Consider the following 19273-nt stretch of genomic DNA (forward strand, 5'->3'; position numbering starts at 1 on the left):
TAGTTGTATGGAATTTCATCACATGTACAGGTTTGTGTATCCACCACCACATTCAAGATACTGACCAGTTGCATTACCATAAGGATCTTTCATGTTGGCATTTTATAATCATATCCACATCCCTGCCCCTCTCCTCTCACCCATCCCTAAACTCTCAAGCACCAATCTGTTCTCCATTTAGAAAATTTTGTCATTTGAAGAATATTATATACACGGAATTTTATAGTATATCACCTTTGGGAATTGGCTTTTCTTACTTGGCACAATTCCTTGGAGATTCATCTGAGTTGTTTTATGTATCAATAGTTTCCTTTTATTGCTGAGTAGTATTCCACGGTATTCATGTACCACCATTTGTTTAACCATTCACCTGGGAAAAGATATCTGGGTTGTTTCCTGATATTACAAATAAAGCTGTTACGAACATTCATATACAAGTGTACAAGTGTTTGTGTGAAGATAAGCTTTTATTTCTCTGAGATAAATACCCAAGAGTGGAATTGCTGGGTTGTATGGTATGTGAGTTGATTTCTGGGTTCTGTATTTTGTTCCATTGATTTATGTGTTTATCCCTCTGCTAATATGACATTGTCTTGATTACTGTAGTTATATAGTAAGCCTTAGTATCTGGGAGAGTGATAATTCCCATTTTAGACTTCTTTTCCACGATTGTTTTAGTTATGTTCCCATATAAATTTTATGGCTGTCCATATAGATTTTAGAATAAGGTTGTCTATGCCTATAAAAAAAAAAACATGCTGGGATTTTGATAGGAATTACATTAAACCTATAGATCAATTTGGAGATAACTGGTATCTTTACCATATTCAGTCTTCCAATCCTCGGACATAGTATGTCTCTCCATTTATGTAGGTCTTTCTTGATTTCTTTCATCAGCCTTGTGTAATTTTTAGTATACAAATATTGTACATGTTTTTTAAAGTGTATAGGCATTTCATTTTCTTTGAGTGCTTATAAATTGTATTGTGTTTTAAATTTTTATTTCTGCATAATTGTTGTTAGTATATAGAAATGTAAGCAATTTGAGGGTTTGGCCTTATATCTGCCATCTTGCTGAAGTCACTTATTAGTTCTGGGATTTGTTTTTTGTTTGTTTTTTTGTTTAGATTCCTTGGGATCTTCTACATAAACAAGTCGTTTGGAAATAGAAACAGTTTTATTTTTTCCTTTCCAATTTTCATGCCTTTAATTTCTTTTTCTTACCTCATTGCAGTGTCTATAACTTCCAGAATTATGTTGAATAAGAGCATGAGAGCAGACATCCTTGCCTTGTTCCTGGTGTTAGGGGAAGTATTCAGTCTTTCATTACTAAGTAAGATGTAAGCTGTAGGTTTTTGGCAGATGCTCATTATCAAGTTAAGATAATTTTTCTCTATTCCTAACTTGCTGTGTTTTTATTGTAAATGTTAGATTTTGTTAAATGCATTTTATGCATCAGTTGATGTGATCATGGGATTTCTCTTTTTTAGCTTGTTGATATGGTAAGGTTACATTGGTTGATTTTCAAATGTTGAACCAGCCTTGCATACCTGGAATAAATTCCACTTGATTATGGTGTATAATTATTTTTTATACATTGATGGTTTCGATTTGCTAATATTTTGTTGAGGATTTTTTAGTATAATTGTGATTAGATTTTAGGTATATCTGTTATAGACAAATAACTACATTTTTTTCCTCGTTGTTCAATCTGAGACTTTCTCTTTTAACAGACGAATTATACTTATTTTATAACTGACATACCTGGGCTTATTTCCTCCTTTGTGTGTGTGTGTGCATTGTTTGCTATTTTTTTCCTTTGCTTCTTTTTTTTTCCTTCATTGCTTTCGGTAGGATTAAGATATTTTCCGTATTTACTTTTTATTTCCACTATCTCCTTTCTATTCTTTAGTATTGATTTTAATTTTTAATGTTCATACTGGACTTAACAAAGTACAAAGAATTCGCAAACTACAAGATGGATCTGAAGAAATCAGAATCTCCATTCTCATTCTGAGACTACAAGGATCTTAAAGTATTTTAATTTATAAACAGACCTCCCGATTTTTCATGTTATTGTTTACTTGCTTTTAAGATCCCAAATTAGTTACTATTATCAATGATTTGTTTGTTTGCAATACAGATTTACATCTACCTTCACATTTACCATTTCTTTGCTGAATGCTACTTCTTGCATCCCATACCTCCCTCCTGGAAATGCATCTTTTATTATTCTTTCATGATGACAATAAACTCTCAGTTTATTTTATCCTCAATCTATTTCATCTTCGCTCAATTTATTTTATCCACACTCTGGAAACTAAGTTTAGCTGGGAATGTACAGAATTCTAAGTTGACAGATGTTTTTCCCTCAGCACTTCAAAGATAGTATTCCAGTGTCTTTTGGTCTTCATTGTTACCAACAGGAGGTATCCTTATAGTTTAATGGTCAGTCCTTCACCTCTTATCTGTCTTATCTTTTGTTCTGTTCTCCTTCCTCTCCTCCTCTCCTCCTCTCCTGTCCTCTGTTCTTTGTCTTTGGTGTTTCTCAGCATCATTATAATTGTCTAGATGTGGATTTGTGTGAATTCTCTGCTTGGGACTCAGTACAATTCTTCCTTCAACTGTGGAAAACCCTAATTCCTCATCTGTTTGACCACTGCCTCCTCTTTCCCAGTCTCTCTATGAACGTTCTCTCATCTTCAAGAATTTCTATTGATTATGCACTTAACAGTCTCATTTTATCCATTTTGTCCCTTTACCTTCTTCCATATTTTCTTTATCTCTCAGTGGTAAAATTTGTGTGGTTTCCTCAGATCTGTTTTCTACTTCACTAATTCTCTCTTCAGCTGTGTTCAATATACTATTTATCCAATTCCAGGTTCAACAATATACTTATCATTTCTAAAAGCCCTATCTAGTGGCTTCTAAATCTGCCTGTTCTTTTTTCCTCCCTACTGTAGTTTCAAATTCTTCGATTGGTTCTTTTGCTATATATACTTATTTAATCTCCTTCAGATGGTTCTATTATTTTCCTATATCTTTGGGTACTAATTCTCCAATTTATTGTCTCTGCTGATTCTCCTCCATGGATTAACTTTTTGTGTTTCTAATGTTTTTATTTAAAATTCATTTTTAGGAGAGATCATTCCTTTCTAAAGGAGCCCCATATGCCATCAATTATGAGTGTGACCCTATTTTTTGTTTTTTCAGGGCTTTTGGGATTCTAGGGTCCTAGATCAATTTTTATGTTAATTTCTAAGTTTAGGGTTTCCATATTTAGGAAATGTAATTTGAGAACTTATACTACATGGGGAACAGGCTTTCAGATTCAGTTTCTCATAGATGAGGTATTTTCACCCACACTTAGAGCCTAGGAAAGATAGCAAGATTTCTTGCCACTCTTAGCCACTGAGCAGAGTTTTTCTACTCTCTCTCTCTCTTTTTTAATGAGTATGAAGCCCTTTGAGGGTGTTCATTTTATGCAAGATCTCAGCATTCACTTCTTGCTTCACATGGGACCAAGGCCGTATCTCCTGTATTTATAGGCATGAAGACACCAGCTCCCTGTCCCCCAAATCTTAGCCCAATTTGAATGCCCTCTGCACATTCTTGCCACCATCTGAAGCTTAATTCTACGGATTTGTGTTCCCTATTCTCTTCTGATCATGGACATTTCTCTTTCTATCCTTTGTTCTTAACTCTGTATCTTTTATTTGGGATGGTGGGAAGGTTATATATTACTTTCAGCAGTTCTGTATTTGTATAGGGGTTCCCACTAATTCAGTTAGTCATATGAACAAGGCTGTCACGTAATACATTTTTAAACATGAAAACAGTTGTTTTACTGGTAGAATTTCTAGATCAGAAGTCATACACTTGCAACTCTTGGGATAAATCCAACCCACAGATGTGCTTTGCTTGGCCTGGACACTTTTGGCCCACACTGTGTTTTTGTTGTTGTTATTGTTGTTGTTTTAATATAACTTTAGAAGCCAACTTTTAAAAATCAAGGGATTTCACTTTAGGATCCAGATTTTCTAGTTTTTCTTTAAAGACAGAAAGATGTGGCAACATTGGGCCCATGTCTCATCATTTACAACCCACTAGAGTTAGGTTGTACCTGCTGGCCATAGCCATGGTACATGTTTTCCTGGTTGTCAGAATCTCTCCCCCACTTCCCATCGTCCTATCTAGCCCACCTCCCCCACTGACATTATCTGCTGGGCCTCTGCAGATATTCTAATTGGCTATCCCAATCCTAGACTACAAATTACATCCAACTGCATTCAAATGTGAGTTGCCCCCATGGGCGGGGAAGCTCCACGGGGCCAGCAACCATGGCTGGCCTGTTCACCACTCTAGTCGCACCCAGCACAGTGCCTGGTTGGTGGTAAGTATTGACTGCTTTTGTAGTTTGAATGAATTAATTAAAGAATGGATGAGTTATTCTAAAAATAAACAGCCCAACAGTCCAAACAATTCCATAGCGGAAACTCCTCCAAAATGTTGGCAGCCCTAACGCCCTTAATGTTTAAACTCTGAGAATCATCGTGTCTTAAGTAATCACAGGCAGCGATGTAGCAAGTGGAAGTTTATTATTCATTTCCCATAGGGTTTTCAACAAGTCTCTTAATTTTCTTCTGCCGCCAACTCTCCTTTGGAAATTGGGCAGAAATAGTTTTCTATTCGAGGGAACAACACTGAGACGTCCCGTGTTTCTCAGACAAGCTGTGCTTGCTGTGTATGCATGTGGGCCAGTATGGTTAGGGCTAGGCTGCAGCCGAGTCAGCGTGGGAAAATCTGAAGTGCACCTGGAAAGAGACTGGGGTGTAATTTCCAGAGATGGGTTATTGAATGACAGCTTCCCCCTCAGTCCAGTGAGAAATTTAATTTGCCAAGGACTCAACACAGGAAGCATTTGCCGATTAAAAATACATCTAAACAGATGTTCTGCTTAGCCTGGAAGAAGGATCTTAATGCAACTGTCATTATTGGATTTTCTTGGATTACTACTATCTGGAATCAGAGTCCACACAGGAGGATGTAATTATTTATTATGGCCAAGAGTCCTACATTTGAAGAGGAGCTCAGAGGCATCTGAAAAGATTTAACACACCGGGGGTGGGGTGGGCTGGGGGATAAAGTCCATTTAAATTCTCCGGCTCTGGGAGTGGACCCTGTCCTCTGTGGAAAAGCGGGACGGCCACAGCTATTCAAGGTTCCTTCTCCAGCTGAAGGTACAGGCGTGTCATAAACAGAACCAGGCCTACCCCAGCCTTCTCAAGTGAGGCGCTGGGAATTTTCCATGATTCGACTGGTCAGCCCCACACTGGAAGCAAACATCCTGAGAGTCCAGCCATCTGCACACCCCCCACCCCAGGGTGGTGGGCAACATTGCACCTTGCCTGCGAACCTTGAAAGACTCAAGAGTAGCCCCTCGGTGAAAGTGGAGACTGGAATATTCTGCATGATGGTTTTCAAACCTGGCTGCACATGTGAATCAACTGGGGAGCTTTTTAAAAATTTTGGCGTCCACCACCTGTCCTGAGATTGCAACTCAATCAAACTAGAGTGGAGTCCAGGCATGTGAGTTTTTAAAGCTCCCAGGTAGTTCCAAAGCACAGGCACGTTTGAGAACCACTGATACTGCCCAAAGGTTAGGAGCAGGGGGTTTAGGGTAGGGAGACTTAGGCTCAAGGTAAATGCTGCCATTTGCTACTTGTGTGGCCGTGGATAAGCCACTCTTCCTGCCTCCTGAAGCTTCCTTCCTGCTGCATGCTAGCCTTGTGGGCACTGAACCAGGTAATGAATGTCAAACGCCTGCCATGGTAAGGGCTCGATGCGAGCTTTAGTAATCGCTAGCAAGGTCTGCATCTGGGGACGGGCTAGAAAGAATGCCTAAAGTTAGGTTCAGTGGCTACACCCAGATACACTGACATTAGTGACATTCAGGGTTTTGGGTGCTGAGCAGTGCTTTGTACCCAAGCGTGCGTTCTCTAGTGCAAACAAGATTCCGTTGTGATTTCCTGCAGCACAAAGCCCTTAGGAACTGTTACTGGGAGTGAAAGGTCCATTCTCTTCTACGAATATGGTTCTGGAGATCGGGCTCTATCCAAAGTCACAGCTTCATCGGAGGAGTAGTTAAACAGTCCATTTCATTAATCCTATTAGCAGCCCTGAAACGCATGCTGAGCGCTCATCTCCAGGGAGGGAGACTCCTCGGACCAGACGGCCTGCCAGGGGGATGCTGAGTGAGCAGTTCTCTGAGCCCAGCCCTTCCCAAAGCTGGAAGCACAAATCCCTGCCGTCAGGGCTGAGGGGAGCCACATAATGCCAGGAAATAAACCTGCTGCTGAAGCCAGGGGGCCAGGGGGCAGGGGCTTCCCTCAGATCCTTTCTCTTGCTTGGGCGGTCTCTTTTTCTGGGGGTGTTGGGAAGGGGTCCGGTTGTGATGAAAGGGGAATCTGAGATTGACACAACTTGTCTTATCTTTAATTCAAACAAAAACAAGAGGCACCCACGCTGGCGCCTGACAGGGCCCCAGAGAGATGAATCGGATGGAGGGAAGGCTGGAGGCACAGGCTAGAACAGCCGGCCCTCGGCTCACCTCTGAGGGTGCCAAGGGTCTCCTTCCTCATCAGGCTTGCCCGGGAGCCTTAAAGACCTGCCCGTCTGCTGCTGCAGTATGGAGTGGAGAAACTGGCCTAGCCTTGACATTATCGTCTTCCAAAAAACCAGGGTCACTGGACGGTCTGCAGACTATGGATTTAGCCCACTGTAGGGGTGTGAGGAATGGTGGCTGCGGGAATGCTTTCACTGTCCTCCTTACAAAGCCCAAGGAAATCTCTTATTTATTTATTTATTTATTTATTTATTTATTTTTATTTTTTTTAAACTCATCCAGTGTTTCCAAGGAAATCTCTTGTCGCAGTGTGGGTACCATGCCCAAGCCAACCTACCAGAGGCAGCATGTTAATGAGCTGCAGCAGCCTTATTCCTTCCGGTCTCCCTTAACTGTGTTTCTGAGCAGCTGTTGAACAGCTGTGGAATCCCAGTCCAGAGGTGGATAATGCACTTCCAATGCTGGATAATATTATTCTTGGAGGTGGAGGTAGAGAGGAAAAAGTGAAGGAGCTACATGTCCTGAGCACCTCTTAAATTCCAGACACCTGGCTATGCACTTTGCATAAATATTATTTCTAATTCTCTCCAAACCTCAAATGAACACTTACCTGAGGTCCTAGCTACTGAGTGGCTAAGCTAGGGCGCAAACCCAAGTGTGTCTGACAGTCCAAGTTTATTCGATTGGGTCATTTTACACCAACAAACTAGTAAATACTAAGAACCCTGACACTGTCTATTGCTGGTGGGTAGGTAAGACACAATGAGAGAAGGCTGGAGCTGGTCTCTAAATATGGCCACAGCGCTCATCCCTGTGAGCTCATGCCACTTTTCACATTAAGGGGCGGAATCTATTTTCTTCCTCTTGAAGGTGGGCAGGCCTTTTGGCTTGTTTTGACCAAGAGAATGTGGCAGAAGTAGCATTCTGGGTACTCTGAGTTCAGGCCTTAAGGGGACTGGTGGCTTCCGCTTCTTCCCTCTGAGAAGCCAGGTGCCATACTGTAAAAAAATCGCAGGTCAGACAGCTAAATGGAAATCCACGTGGCGAAAAAAGCCACGTGGAGGCGCATGTGACTACAGCTTTTTTTTCGGACCACCCAGGCCAGCCCAGCCCAGCTGCCAGATGAATGCAGTCAAGTGAGTGACCCAGCTGATGTCCGCCAAAGAAACACCCCACGGAGCCCAGTCAACCCACAGAATCATGAAAGATAACAAATCACTGTTTGAAGTCACTAAGTTTGGGAGTGGCTTTAGGCAACAATAAATCACTTAGGAGGGGAAAATCCAGTGTGGTATCTACACCACTGTGGTGCTAGCAAACCCCTCTGGTTTCATCCTCACACCCTATGCTCCATTATTCACACTAAGTGCTGGTCATCTGTGGCCAAAACGAAGTGTCATTGAGATTATGAGATGTCTTGAGAGTCGAAGAAAGCACAAGTCAAAATACTTCGAAAAAGCAAAGCAGGAAGCCACAGATTTTGAAGGAAGCCCTGCACATGGTCCCAGCAACGTGTTGTGAGATAGAGAAACAAATACACATTTGTCAAAGGGGGTGAGGAGCGTGGGAGCTAATGAATCCGCCTTTCTCTGAAAGAGGCCAAACTGATAAAAGGGGCATCAGTAGCCCAACAGAAAAATGGGCAAAAGACAGGAAGAGGCAAATCACAGACGTGCATCCCTACATCACTGGAAAGGCAGGAAAAGATGCTCAAAGTCACCAGCAGTCAGGAAAATCCAAATTAAGTAATAATAAACTCCTGTTTACATTATTAAAAACATGAAGAGCACCTAGTGCTGGAGAGGATATGGTGAAAGGGGCACTTCACAAGTTGCTCTGGAAATGTGAATGGCTTTACCCTTTGAAACCCATTCCAGGAACACCTGTTAAAAACATCCCAAGAGTGAGGATCTAGGTTCAGGAACATCTACTGTAGCATTGCTCGTGATGGGAAAAACTTAACACGAAGTGAATGTTAACTGATAAGGGAATCATTGGATCAATTATGGCCCACCCACGCCAGGAATATTTTGCAAAATATTCGGAAGAATAAACTGAAGTTATCACCAGTGCATTGGAGGGGTTTCTTATGACGTACTGCTGAGTGAGAAAAGCATGATTCATAAAAAGCACGTATCAAATCTGATCCTGTTTTGTAGAATGATGAAGCTTCTATTTGCATGCATGTTTATATCCCTACAGAAGTGTCTGTGTGAACACATGCGCAAGGAGAAAAATACAGAAGGATGCACACAGAGCCATCAGCCGGTATCCCTTGGGGAAGGGCAGAGGAGCAATATGTGGAAAAGAGAAGGGAGGGAGCTAGCCAAATTAAAGGGAAAAGAATAAAAAAAAAAAAATTAAGAAAGGACATGATATCATCACATGTATGCATTTGTATGAAATTATATATATATGCATATGTATGCGTAAAATATAAAATAGCATTAAAGCGAAAACATAAAGCAAATATTGATTTCTATTTTATCCCTAAATAGGCATCCTTGAAAAAAAGGATTCTGGCACTTAAAAATTATTCCTTTTGACAGGGTCAGTGGCGTGACTGATAACGCATCTGACTACAGATCAGAAGATTCTAAAAACTATTCCTTTTGACACTGTGTGTCAACTATACCTCAATAAAAAAAATTTATTCCCTCTGCTCTGCATTTATTTTATGTAGAAGAAGCAACATTGGCAGTAGTGAGCCCTGACTCCTGCAGGATGCTAGCCAGACCGAAGTCTAGCAGCCTCTCTCCCCCAGCACGGCTTCTGAATGGGAAAAACTCCTCCAGTTGGAGATGTATCCAGTGAGACGCCCCCCGCACCCGTAATCTCCAGCCTAGAACCTCCTAGAACCAGGAAAGCACACGTGTGTGAGTGTCAGTGTGCAGACACGCAGAGGCAGACTTCCAGGCAGGCACCTGCTGATGGGTGGCCCTGCCCACAGATGGCCACAACCTCACCTGCCCTCTCCCCCAGCAACCCACAAGGTCTCTAGGCTACACCCTCCTCCCAGCCCCCTCTCAGCTTATTTTCCCTCCTTGCCTCCCCTGCCCACTTGTTCTGTCAGACTCCTAGTTCCCAAAGCCTCATGATCCCTCCTGTTGGCCCTTGGGGGCTGCAACTCACAAGCCAAGCACGGTGAGAGAGGTCAAACCCAGATGGCAGAGTTTAACTGAAGACCATACGGTCCCAGAGCAGCCAAACACCACCCTCAGCCAGTCCATCCTCAACAAAAGGACACACTCCCTCATGCCCAGAGACTTTGGTGCTCCTAGTCCACTAAGATCCAAAGTAAAAAGTGGAATAAGAGGTTTCCAAAGCTGGGGCACCTGGGTGGCTCTGTTGGTTAAGCATCTGCCTTCGGCTCAGGTCATGATCTTAGAGTCCTGGAATTGAGCCCCTCATCGGGCTCCCTGATAAGCAGGGAGTCTGCTTCTCCCTCTCCTTCTGTGCCTCCCGCTGCTCATGCTCTCTCTCTCTTGCTCACTCTCTCTCAAATAAATAAATAAAATCTTAAAAAAAAAAAAAAAAGAGGTTTCCAAAGCCAGGGGCAGAGAGAAAAGGGAAGTGACTGTTTAGTGAGTGTGGGGTCTCCTTTGGGGTGATGAAAATCTTCTGGAATGAAAATTTTCTGGAACGAAATAGTGGGATGGTTGTACAACATTGTGAATGTACTTAATGTCACTAAGTTACACACATTAAAATGGTTAAAATGGAACTTTTATGTTATGTGAAATTTACCACTGCTGAAAAAAAAAAAAGATCCAAAGGCCTGGTGGGGCCTCACATTACCCCGTCTAGCTTCCTCGCCGCTGGTATTGGTGGCAGTCGCGTTCTCCCGGCTCTCAGATTGCTGCTTCTCCAGCCCACCTAAAGGAATGAGAAAGAAAAGAAACGTGAGGACGCATCAGCCTTCTTTGTAGGAGCACCAAGAGCCGAGGGAGCAAACCTAGTCACCTGGGGGATGACCGGGATCCCTGGCAGATCAGTAAAGATTTGATAACACAGGTTGATTGAGCACTTATCACGTGCTGGGTACTGTTCTAGATGCTAGGGCAAAAAAGAACCTGCTTTCTCATAACCATGCACATAATTCACAAATTAGAAATGTATTGCTCTCCTCCATCAGTTCAAGGGTACTTGGAGTCAAATATACAAAGTTAAGAGGCAAATCCCAAAGTCAACCTGCAAGTCAGCTTCCTTACCCTCGCCCCCATTAGGAAGCCCGAATGTAAACAGGACACTCCCTTCTGGAGTCCCCTCATGTGGAATGTGGGAGAAGTCCTCAGTGCTGCTTTTAAATATGGGATGTGGTCAGTTACTGCCTTGGCTTAAGTAGGCATTTGGGTTTTCTCTTTGGGGTGAGTCTCATTTTAGAAATTGCTCTGTAGACTTTATATATCAGACTCTGCAGACACGGCCTTGGTCAAGGACAGTGACGCTTGTCTTTGTTTGCTAGTAGCCATTGTGTATAAACCTGGTTCACATCTGTCCCCACCAGGAAGGTGGTCAATCAGCTAAAAGTATTAGACCCACGGTGAACTAGAACTGTGTGCAGTTCCAGGCACCGGGGGATTCAGCAGTGAGCAAGAAAGATGGGTAAAGTGGGCAGCTGGACAATAAACACAAGGTAAGAAAACAAAGGGACAAAGTCATTGTGGGTTCAGAAAATCTGAAGATCGTATGCAGTATGAGCGCTCAGAAGGGGCCTTCCCTGACCACTAACACAGAGATCTGGCCCAGGATCAGGAAAGAATCTAGACTGGGAATGAGCTTGCCCTTGGTGGGCAAGGGGGAACCAGGCAGAGAGGGAGGGCGGATCCACAAGGATATTAGGAATATAGTTGCAGGCAGGGAAGCAGGGAGGCTGATGGATTAGATACGAGGGCCTGAGAGAGGTCCCCAATGACTCCTACATTTGGGGGTTGAATAACTGGGTGGGTTGTGATACCAGGGAGCAGATCTGAGGATAGAGCCTATGTCCAGGAGAGACTATTGTACATAAGAAACCACATCCAAGTAACTACAGGACAATCGACTTTCAAAATCATTTCTTGCATTTGTTTAGAAATTTGCAGCTTACAGAGCTGTTTCCCCATACCTCCTTTGACCCCCATTAGAACATTCTGTGGCAGACAAGAGTGTAATGCCATTTTACAGAGGAGAAAACCAAGACACAAAATGAGTAGCCCAGGGTCGTGCTCAGGACAGTCTTCCTGGTCAGAAGCCTGAGGATCTTTCCTGTGCCCCACAGCTCACAACAATGCTCGGGGTAGAGTCCCAAACAGATGACCCAATGACCTGACCTGGGACAACCAAGGGAGCCGGCCCTGTGGTCCCACAGCTCAGCCTCCACCACGCAGCCCGCCTCTTTCCCTCTCCTGCCTATGACACCGGCGGCGGACCAGGCGTGCGCTGACATTTTTGCGTGCCTTCATCCTGCTGGTTCCGCTGCCTTTCTGGCCAACTCCGAATCCACTCACACGCTCCCTGCAGCTGCCGGGCCGTTGGCTGCCAGCTCCCAGCCCTCTGGGTATTCTTCCAGCTTCGATATCATTTCCTCTTGGGCTAAAGTTCAGGGAAAATCGCTGGCCGGCAGAGGAATGCGGCATGTGTGGAGCGAAGGGGAGCCTGGAGCCAGAGCTCCGGGCCCAGCTTCGTCTTTGCTGCGGAACTGTGGCTAAGACCTTGGGCGTTTGTATTTTTCATCTGTCAAATGGGCTGTTTGTTTTGAAGACCAAATGAGGTAATGGGTTTGTTTAGGCACTAACTCATTCAACAAATATTTATCCAACACCTGCTCCACGCCAGATGCTGTTTCTGCTGCTCAGAATACAACACAGAACAAACTCTACCCTGACCTCATGGAAATTATATTCTGATGGAGGGTAGGGGAGAAAACAATAAGCTAATAGGCAACCAAATATTTAAGCCAGTTGCTGATAGGCACTACAAAGAAAATAAATGAGGGTGAAGTGAATGCTAGGGATAAGGGGTTGCTGTTTCATGTGAGATAGAAAAGCAGAAGCCAGAACAGAGTGACAGAGAGACTACTACAGAAGACTGGGGAAGAACATTTCAAACTGAGAAAAACAACGGGTGCAAAGGCCCTGGGGTGGGAGTGTGCTTGGGGGTAGGGAGGCGGTATGACTGGAATGGAATGGGTGAGAGAGACAGTAGTAGGCAGTGTGGCCAGAGGGCAGTGGAGGGTCTGGAGGGTTAGCTCATGTGGTGCCATTTTCAGGATTTGGCTTTTATTCCGAGGGATCTAGATGAGAGCCAGAGAACATGAGAGGGCTCTATAACTGCACCAGCTTTGAATATGACCAGGGTTACTAGTAGTGGACAGGAGGGGTACTCAGGGGCTGGCATTGGAAAGGAGATTCCACATAGCACTAGCCCAGCATGAAGGGTTGGTAAGTTTAGATGTGCTTGGCTCCTGCGAAAGGGGTGGAACGAGGCAAAAAAAAATTAAACCTGTAAGGATACCTGAGCACAGCCTGGGTTCAAGGTTAACTGTAGGCTGTGGCTGAGGGAGCTAAGGCCAGGAGAGACTGATATTCAGCTCTGCAGCAGGCTCGGGGTGGAGGACTTCCGATCCACCTGGCCCCCTATAATAGGAGCTCAAGCTCTGGAGTTGAGGGGAGAACAGGGGCCCCCTAGTAGCCAGAGAGGGGAAAGAATCAGTGATTACTATGTGCCAGTTATGGAGTTGAACATGCGCTAAGAACAGTGCTAAATGCTCTTCTTGTATTGTGTTTAGTAATTCTGGCCTCATAAAGACACAATGACAAAAGGGCCATAACCATCCCCATTTTCCAGGGAGGAAACAAGGCTCCAAGAGGTGAAGTGACTTGCCTATCTCGAGGGTACAGAGATGGTTAGCAATGGTGATGGCTGAAGATGGGTCCTATCTGACCCTCCAAATCTGTGCTCCTTCCCCTCAGCCTCAGGACCAGAAAGAAAAAGAGTAAGTGGGGTGTCTGGGAGAGGTGGGCTATTCTCAAGGGACTCACAGCATTTTTTTCCAGAAGGCCTGCGAGAGCTTGGGGCCCTGGGCAGTTAAGAACACAAATCCTTCCTCTGTCATCCTTCCCAGCAAGAGACTAGAGACTCTTTTTTCTCAGAAGGGCAGCAAATCTCATGCTCCCAGTACCGCTGAGCCTGGGATCTCCCTGGACTTAATGTGGTTTGGCCACTCTCCCTGATGAAACCGTTCCTGAGGCTCCCCACTGCCTTTGGGATGAGTTCTAATTCCCTGAGGCCTCCTCCACCTGGTGCCCCGGGGCTTCCTGCTATTTCTGCCACTCCCATTCAGCCACCCTGAGCAACCTATAGCACCTTGATTTTTATTTTCCTCGGCCACACCCACCTCTTCACCTGGCCAAATCCTACTGGTGCTTTAAGTTTCAGCTGGGACACCACTTCTTCTGGGACACTGCCTCACTGCTCCTCCCAGGTTAGAAGCCCTCTGCTCTGTGCGCGCATACAGGGCCTGGGCTGATTCACACCCCTTACCGCAAGGTATGGACATCTCCTGTCCATTCAGTTGATCCTTCAGTTTGGTTTTTAGGTTTTAGCATCTTGGTGAAAGTATCCTTGTCTTGTCCAACAATGAACACGAAGCACTGTGCCCGGCACATAGCAGACACTCAATAAAATATGGGATGGATGGATGAATGGACTGATGGATGATGGATGGACGAGTCAGGTAGACAGTGCTTAAAAAGATAACTCAATCATTTCTAATGGATGGGAAAGTCCATCAGCTTTTATGGAGAGAGGGAAGCAGATATTCCTGGGACAATGGTTATCAACCTTCGCTGCAATGTGGGATCACCTGGGAAACTTTTTTAGACAAACACGGATGCCGGGTACCTCCCGCCACCCCCCCACCCAGGTTCTTATTTAATCAGTATGGGCCTGGGCTGGGCCTTGGGATTTTCAAAAGCTCCTCAGGTGATTCTAAGGTGCAGCAAAGGTTGAGATTCACTACTCAGAGAACCTGATATTTTCTTAAAACCAAACTCTTCCTTCCCAAGCTCACCAGGAATGAAAGATGTGGAGCTGGAGACAGACATCAAACACTAAAAAAGTCATTTCTCACATCTGTATCAATGGAAAATGTTCCTCTCTTCCAGTAAAAGTTAGCAAATGAGTAAGACAGGTGTGACCGTGGCTGGAACTGCACCGGTGAGCACCACGGAACAAGGAAGAGAAATAATAGCCTGCTGCAGCCAAAGACTGGGGACAATGGGGGAGGGAGCATTCAGGGGGTGGGGATATATTTTTCCTTGGGTGTAACTGCAAGACAAAAAATATTTGAAAAAAATACATATATATGCCTGTATTTGATCTTTGGTTAATTACCTCTTCACTGAGAGGATATGCAAAGGCCTTGTAGATTTCATTAGTCACAGGGGCTTATTCAAACGTCTCCTTTGCATAAGAAACCCAGGCTTACAGCTGGTCTCTGGGAAAGAATGCCCTCCAGGCCTTGAAAAGAGAGCTACAGGCCTGTTCACGCTCTCACTGAAACACAGCAGAGGTCAACGGCCCGTGATGCATGGGGCCAGGCTGAAATGTTTCTATCCAGCATTTGCAATTCAATCCCACAGTTTCCTTTATGGAACAATTCACTAAATTCAGAGTTGTTCTTTTTTCTAATTCACCATATAATTCACCTCCCAAGTTCAATTAAGAAGCAATCTGTTAGCAACTTTGGGAGCAAGCTGCTTTTCTTTGGGAAAGCCCAATTTTCTTCCGCTCCCAACAAAAAGTAGCTTAATTATATGCATCATATGAGACATTGATGTATACACAACACTCCTCCACCATAATTAGTGAAATATTAACTATATACATCCAAAGACATCTAGGCAGAAAGAGATGGGCTTTTCCAAAGCCCAGGAGGACAGAGCCTTGTTCCATAGATCAATATTGCTCATTTGAATATATGCTCATGCATAGTGACTATGAATTAATATTCATTAATATGGTATTATAAACAAAACTGGATATCAATTATTCCTTCTATTCCTCATTTGTGGAGTCTAACATTATTTAGTCCTTGGTTTTCTTAAACACAAGAATAACTACCATTTTTAAAGTGTTGGTTACTTGCAGGTACTACACATAACGTTAATCTATTTAATCCTCAAGCCAACCCTCTGAGGTGGATATCATTCCCATTTTACGTGCAGGGTAACTGAGGCTTAGAGCAGTTAAGGTATCACTGGAGACACACAGCCATTTGGTAGAAAGGTTGAGATTCTCTCCAGACAGTCTGGTGTCAAATCCTTTAATATTCATCACACACCACGGTAACCCTGCCAGGCCAACCTACACCCTCCATCTACTCACTTTTATTTTGTTTTGTTTTGTTTTTAAGTATTTTATTTATTTATTTGAGAGACAGAATGCGAGCAAGAGAACACAAGCAGGGGTAGCAGCAGAGGGAGAGGGAAAAGCAGACTCCCCACTGAGCAGGGAGCCTGACATGGGGCTGGATCTCAGGACCCTGGGATCATGACCTGAGCCAAGGCAGACGGTTAACCGACTGAGCCACCCAGGCATCCCTTCCATTTGCTCACTTTTAATACACGTGTATTTATAGCTCTGACCCACCAGAGGTAGGTAAATCTATCATGAAAATGCTTTGCTTTATTTTAATAATAATAATAAAAAAATCTCTAGCACAAGATCCTAAAAATCACTTTATTACTAGTCTATTCATTCAACAAATACTGGTTGAGGGTCTGCTTTGGGCAGCACTGGACTGGGTTCCTGAAGACAGGACAGCCAGGGCCTACCTTCATGGTGCCCTCATGGCTCTCGTGCGGAGGATAAAAATCAACAATAAACAAAGAGATCATTCCACGGCGGGGGGGGGGGGGGGGGAGGATGAAGCACTTTGAAGAAATTAGAACAGTTTTATGAAAGACCAATGGGGGATGGGAGTCCAGGGAAGGCCTCTCTGAGTAGATGGCATTTGAGCTGAGACCTAAATGATGAAAGAGGGACCTCCATCTGGGGAGGGCATTCCAGCAAAAAAACAAAACCAAAACACAACAAAAGCAAAAACAAGCAAACAAACAAAAACCCAGCAAGTAAAAATGAGTCGCGCTGGCTGGAGCCGGGGCTGAGGGCAGCATAGGCAGGAGCTGTGCCTGAGGAATGCACAGCCAGCTTGCGCAGGGCTTATGAGTCTGATCCTCACAACCATGCCTTAAGCAGTCCTAATTTGCCATGCCCTTTGGTCATATGTAATATGCACAGCAATCCCATGAATAAGTAATATTATTCCTCTTTTACAGAAGAGAAAACGGAGGGTCAGGAGTAAGTTGTTGGAGGTCACCCAGCTGGTAAGTGACAGATTCTGCATTTCCAATCTGGCCCATCTGACTCCAGAACCCGTGTTCCCTGCCCTCTAGCCCACACCTGTGTGAGTGTGGTCTGAGTGAGCATCTTAGGCCAGGCCGATGGATGACATATCTGCCCACCTCGGTCAGTGCAAGAAACACCTGCTCAGCGGAGGTTTCAATTATTCATTGGGAAAAAAAAAAGAGGCCAAGCCCCCTTAACAGGCTGATTTAGGAAGGAACTGGTCAACCACTCTGGTAATCAATGTGTAATCCTAAGCAATTCAGGGCCAAGTAAATTTTATATCTATGCCAAATTTCAAATACTACGGAAGGGAAAGGGAAAATGAGTTAAAAGATCATTGCCAGCTTTTGTTAGTGAAATGATTTAATATCAGCAAGTGTATAATAAAAAGGGAATTTTTATACACTGCTGGTGGAGCAGGAATATAAATTGGTAACATTTATGAGGTAATTAACAAGATGTATCAAAACAGGCAGTAAAATGACTTTGACCCAAGAATATGACTTCTGGATATTGGCACTAAGGAACTGATTGACGATGAAGACAAAGGGAAGAACTGGGTATGATCCCATCTTTTTTGAAAAAGCATCTACAAAAAAGGTGGGGGAGAAAAGACTGGATGGAAATACCCACAATGCTCATTGTGATGATCTCTGGTTTGTGATGTTTGGGTGAATTTTATTTTCTTACATATTTTTTGTAGTTTCTAAATTGTGATTACTTTTATAATCAGGAAATAAAGGGATTTTCCAAAAGAAAAGCTAGATTATAGCACACACTTGCCTACGAACATGGGCTCTGCACTTTGTCGTGCACATATGCACACACACACGTGTACACATGTATGTGCCCGCGCGCACATGCGCACACACACACACACACACATACAGGCGGCTGCCAGGAAAACCCTTCTCCACTGGGAAAGCAAGAAACATAGCTGTGTTTCTGCAGATGGAAAAGCTGTGGTCCAGTCGGTTTTTTTGCTTTTCTGTTCTGACCATGGAAAGAAAAAGTAATGAGTCCACACCTCAGCAAGATGGAAGGCAGGAGAGCTCATGGCTGAGAAGTGAGGGGGCCAGTCAGAACCTTCTCGCAGACAGTGATGTGTAGGCGATTCCTAGATCCAGCCCTCCCTTCTCCAGCCAGTCACCTGGCTCCCACCAGTGTCCAAGCACTGGCTGATGAGGCCTTGGAATTTGCTCCTGCTCCAGGGGGAAGCTCACAGGAGGCTTCTTAATCACGCAAATTGGAGTGCTCTCTCCCCAGGGCCTCCGGCCTGACATCCATTCTGTTTGGCGTTGGACCCTCCACCTGCATTTTTCCTGGTCCCTGACTGTTGTTACAACAAGGCCGGACCTTTAGCTTAGGTGTGATCTCGAAGTAGTCGCTATTGCTCACCTGGCTTCAAGCCTCCGGTGCTCTCCTGAGCCTGGGCTCCAGGGACTCTCCCACACGCGGCCCACGTCTTTCACACCCAGCCTGGCCTTGGCTCTTCGAAGGCTGTTTCCATCATTTGTTGCTGCATAGCAAACTATCCCTCTCAACAGAGTGGCTTAAAATAACCATTTTATGCTTGCTTCTGATTCTGCGGGCCAGGAATTGGGGCAAAGAATGGCACTGGCTTGTCTGCTCCACAGTGTCTAGGGCCTTAGCTGGGAGAGCTTGGATGGCTGAGGGATGACCACGATGGCTCACGGGCAGCTATATGTCTGGGACCTTGGCTCTCTTCCATGTGGCCTCTACATACAGCCCTCTTGAGCTCTGTTGGGCTTCCTAACAGCAGGGTGCTTCCAACGGGCAGCATTCCGAAATGATGTGTCCCGATGTGCCACTGCTTTGTAAAAGCTTCTGCTTCCATCACGCTCTCTAGGGTTCTACTGGCCAGAGCAAGTCCCACACCCAAGCCGATAGTCATGGAGGGAGAGGACAGAACCAGGGAATGCCTGTGTCAGGTGAGGTGTGCCAGGGAGCACAAATGCGACAACCTCCCTACCACCTCCCTGATCTCTGTTTACCTGAGGTTCAGGCAAATCAGGTGATTTGCAAGATGGACCTACAGCTCAAGCTCCAGAGTCAGAGTGCTTAGGATTCAGCCTTTACTTCACCATTTCCTAGCTGTGTGAACTTAAACAAGTCACCTAACCTCTTTCTCTTTCAGATTCCTCATCCATAAAATGAGGATAAGAGGATTCACCTCATAGGGTTGTTATGAAGATTAAGAGAGATAATCCATGCAAGGCATAGAACAATGCCTGG

The 19273-nt window shown here is 44.4% G+C and overlaps 1 protein-coding gene across 1 annotated transcript in view; it reads right to left on the reverse strand.

Moving 5' to 3' along the window:
- TLL2 (tolloid like 2) overlaps window positions 1-19273 on the reverse strand; it is a 116772-nt gene that overhangs the window by 57874 nt on the left and 39625 nt on the right. The window contains exon 3 of the mRNA XM_035026106.1: window positions 10424-10501. Within this exon, the coding sequence (XP_034881997.1) occupies window positions 10424-10501 (78 nt within the window). The remainder of the gene's footprint in view (window positions 1-10423; window positions 10502-19273) is intronic.

Source organism: Mirounga leonina, unplaced genomic scaffold (assembly GCF_011800145.1).
Source record: "Mirounga leonina isolate KUSES-001 unplaced genomic scaffold, KU_Mleo_1.0 Mir_114, whole genome shotgun sequence".
NCBI lineage: Eukaryota > Metazoa > Chordata > Mammalia > Carnivora > Phocidae > Mirounga > Mirounga leonina.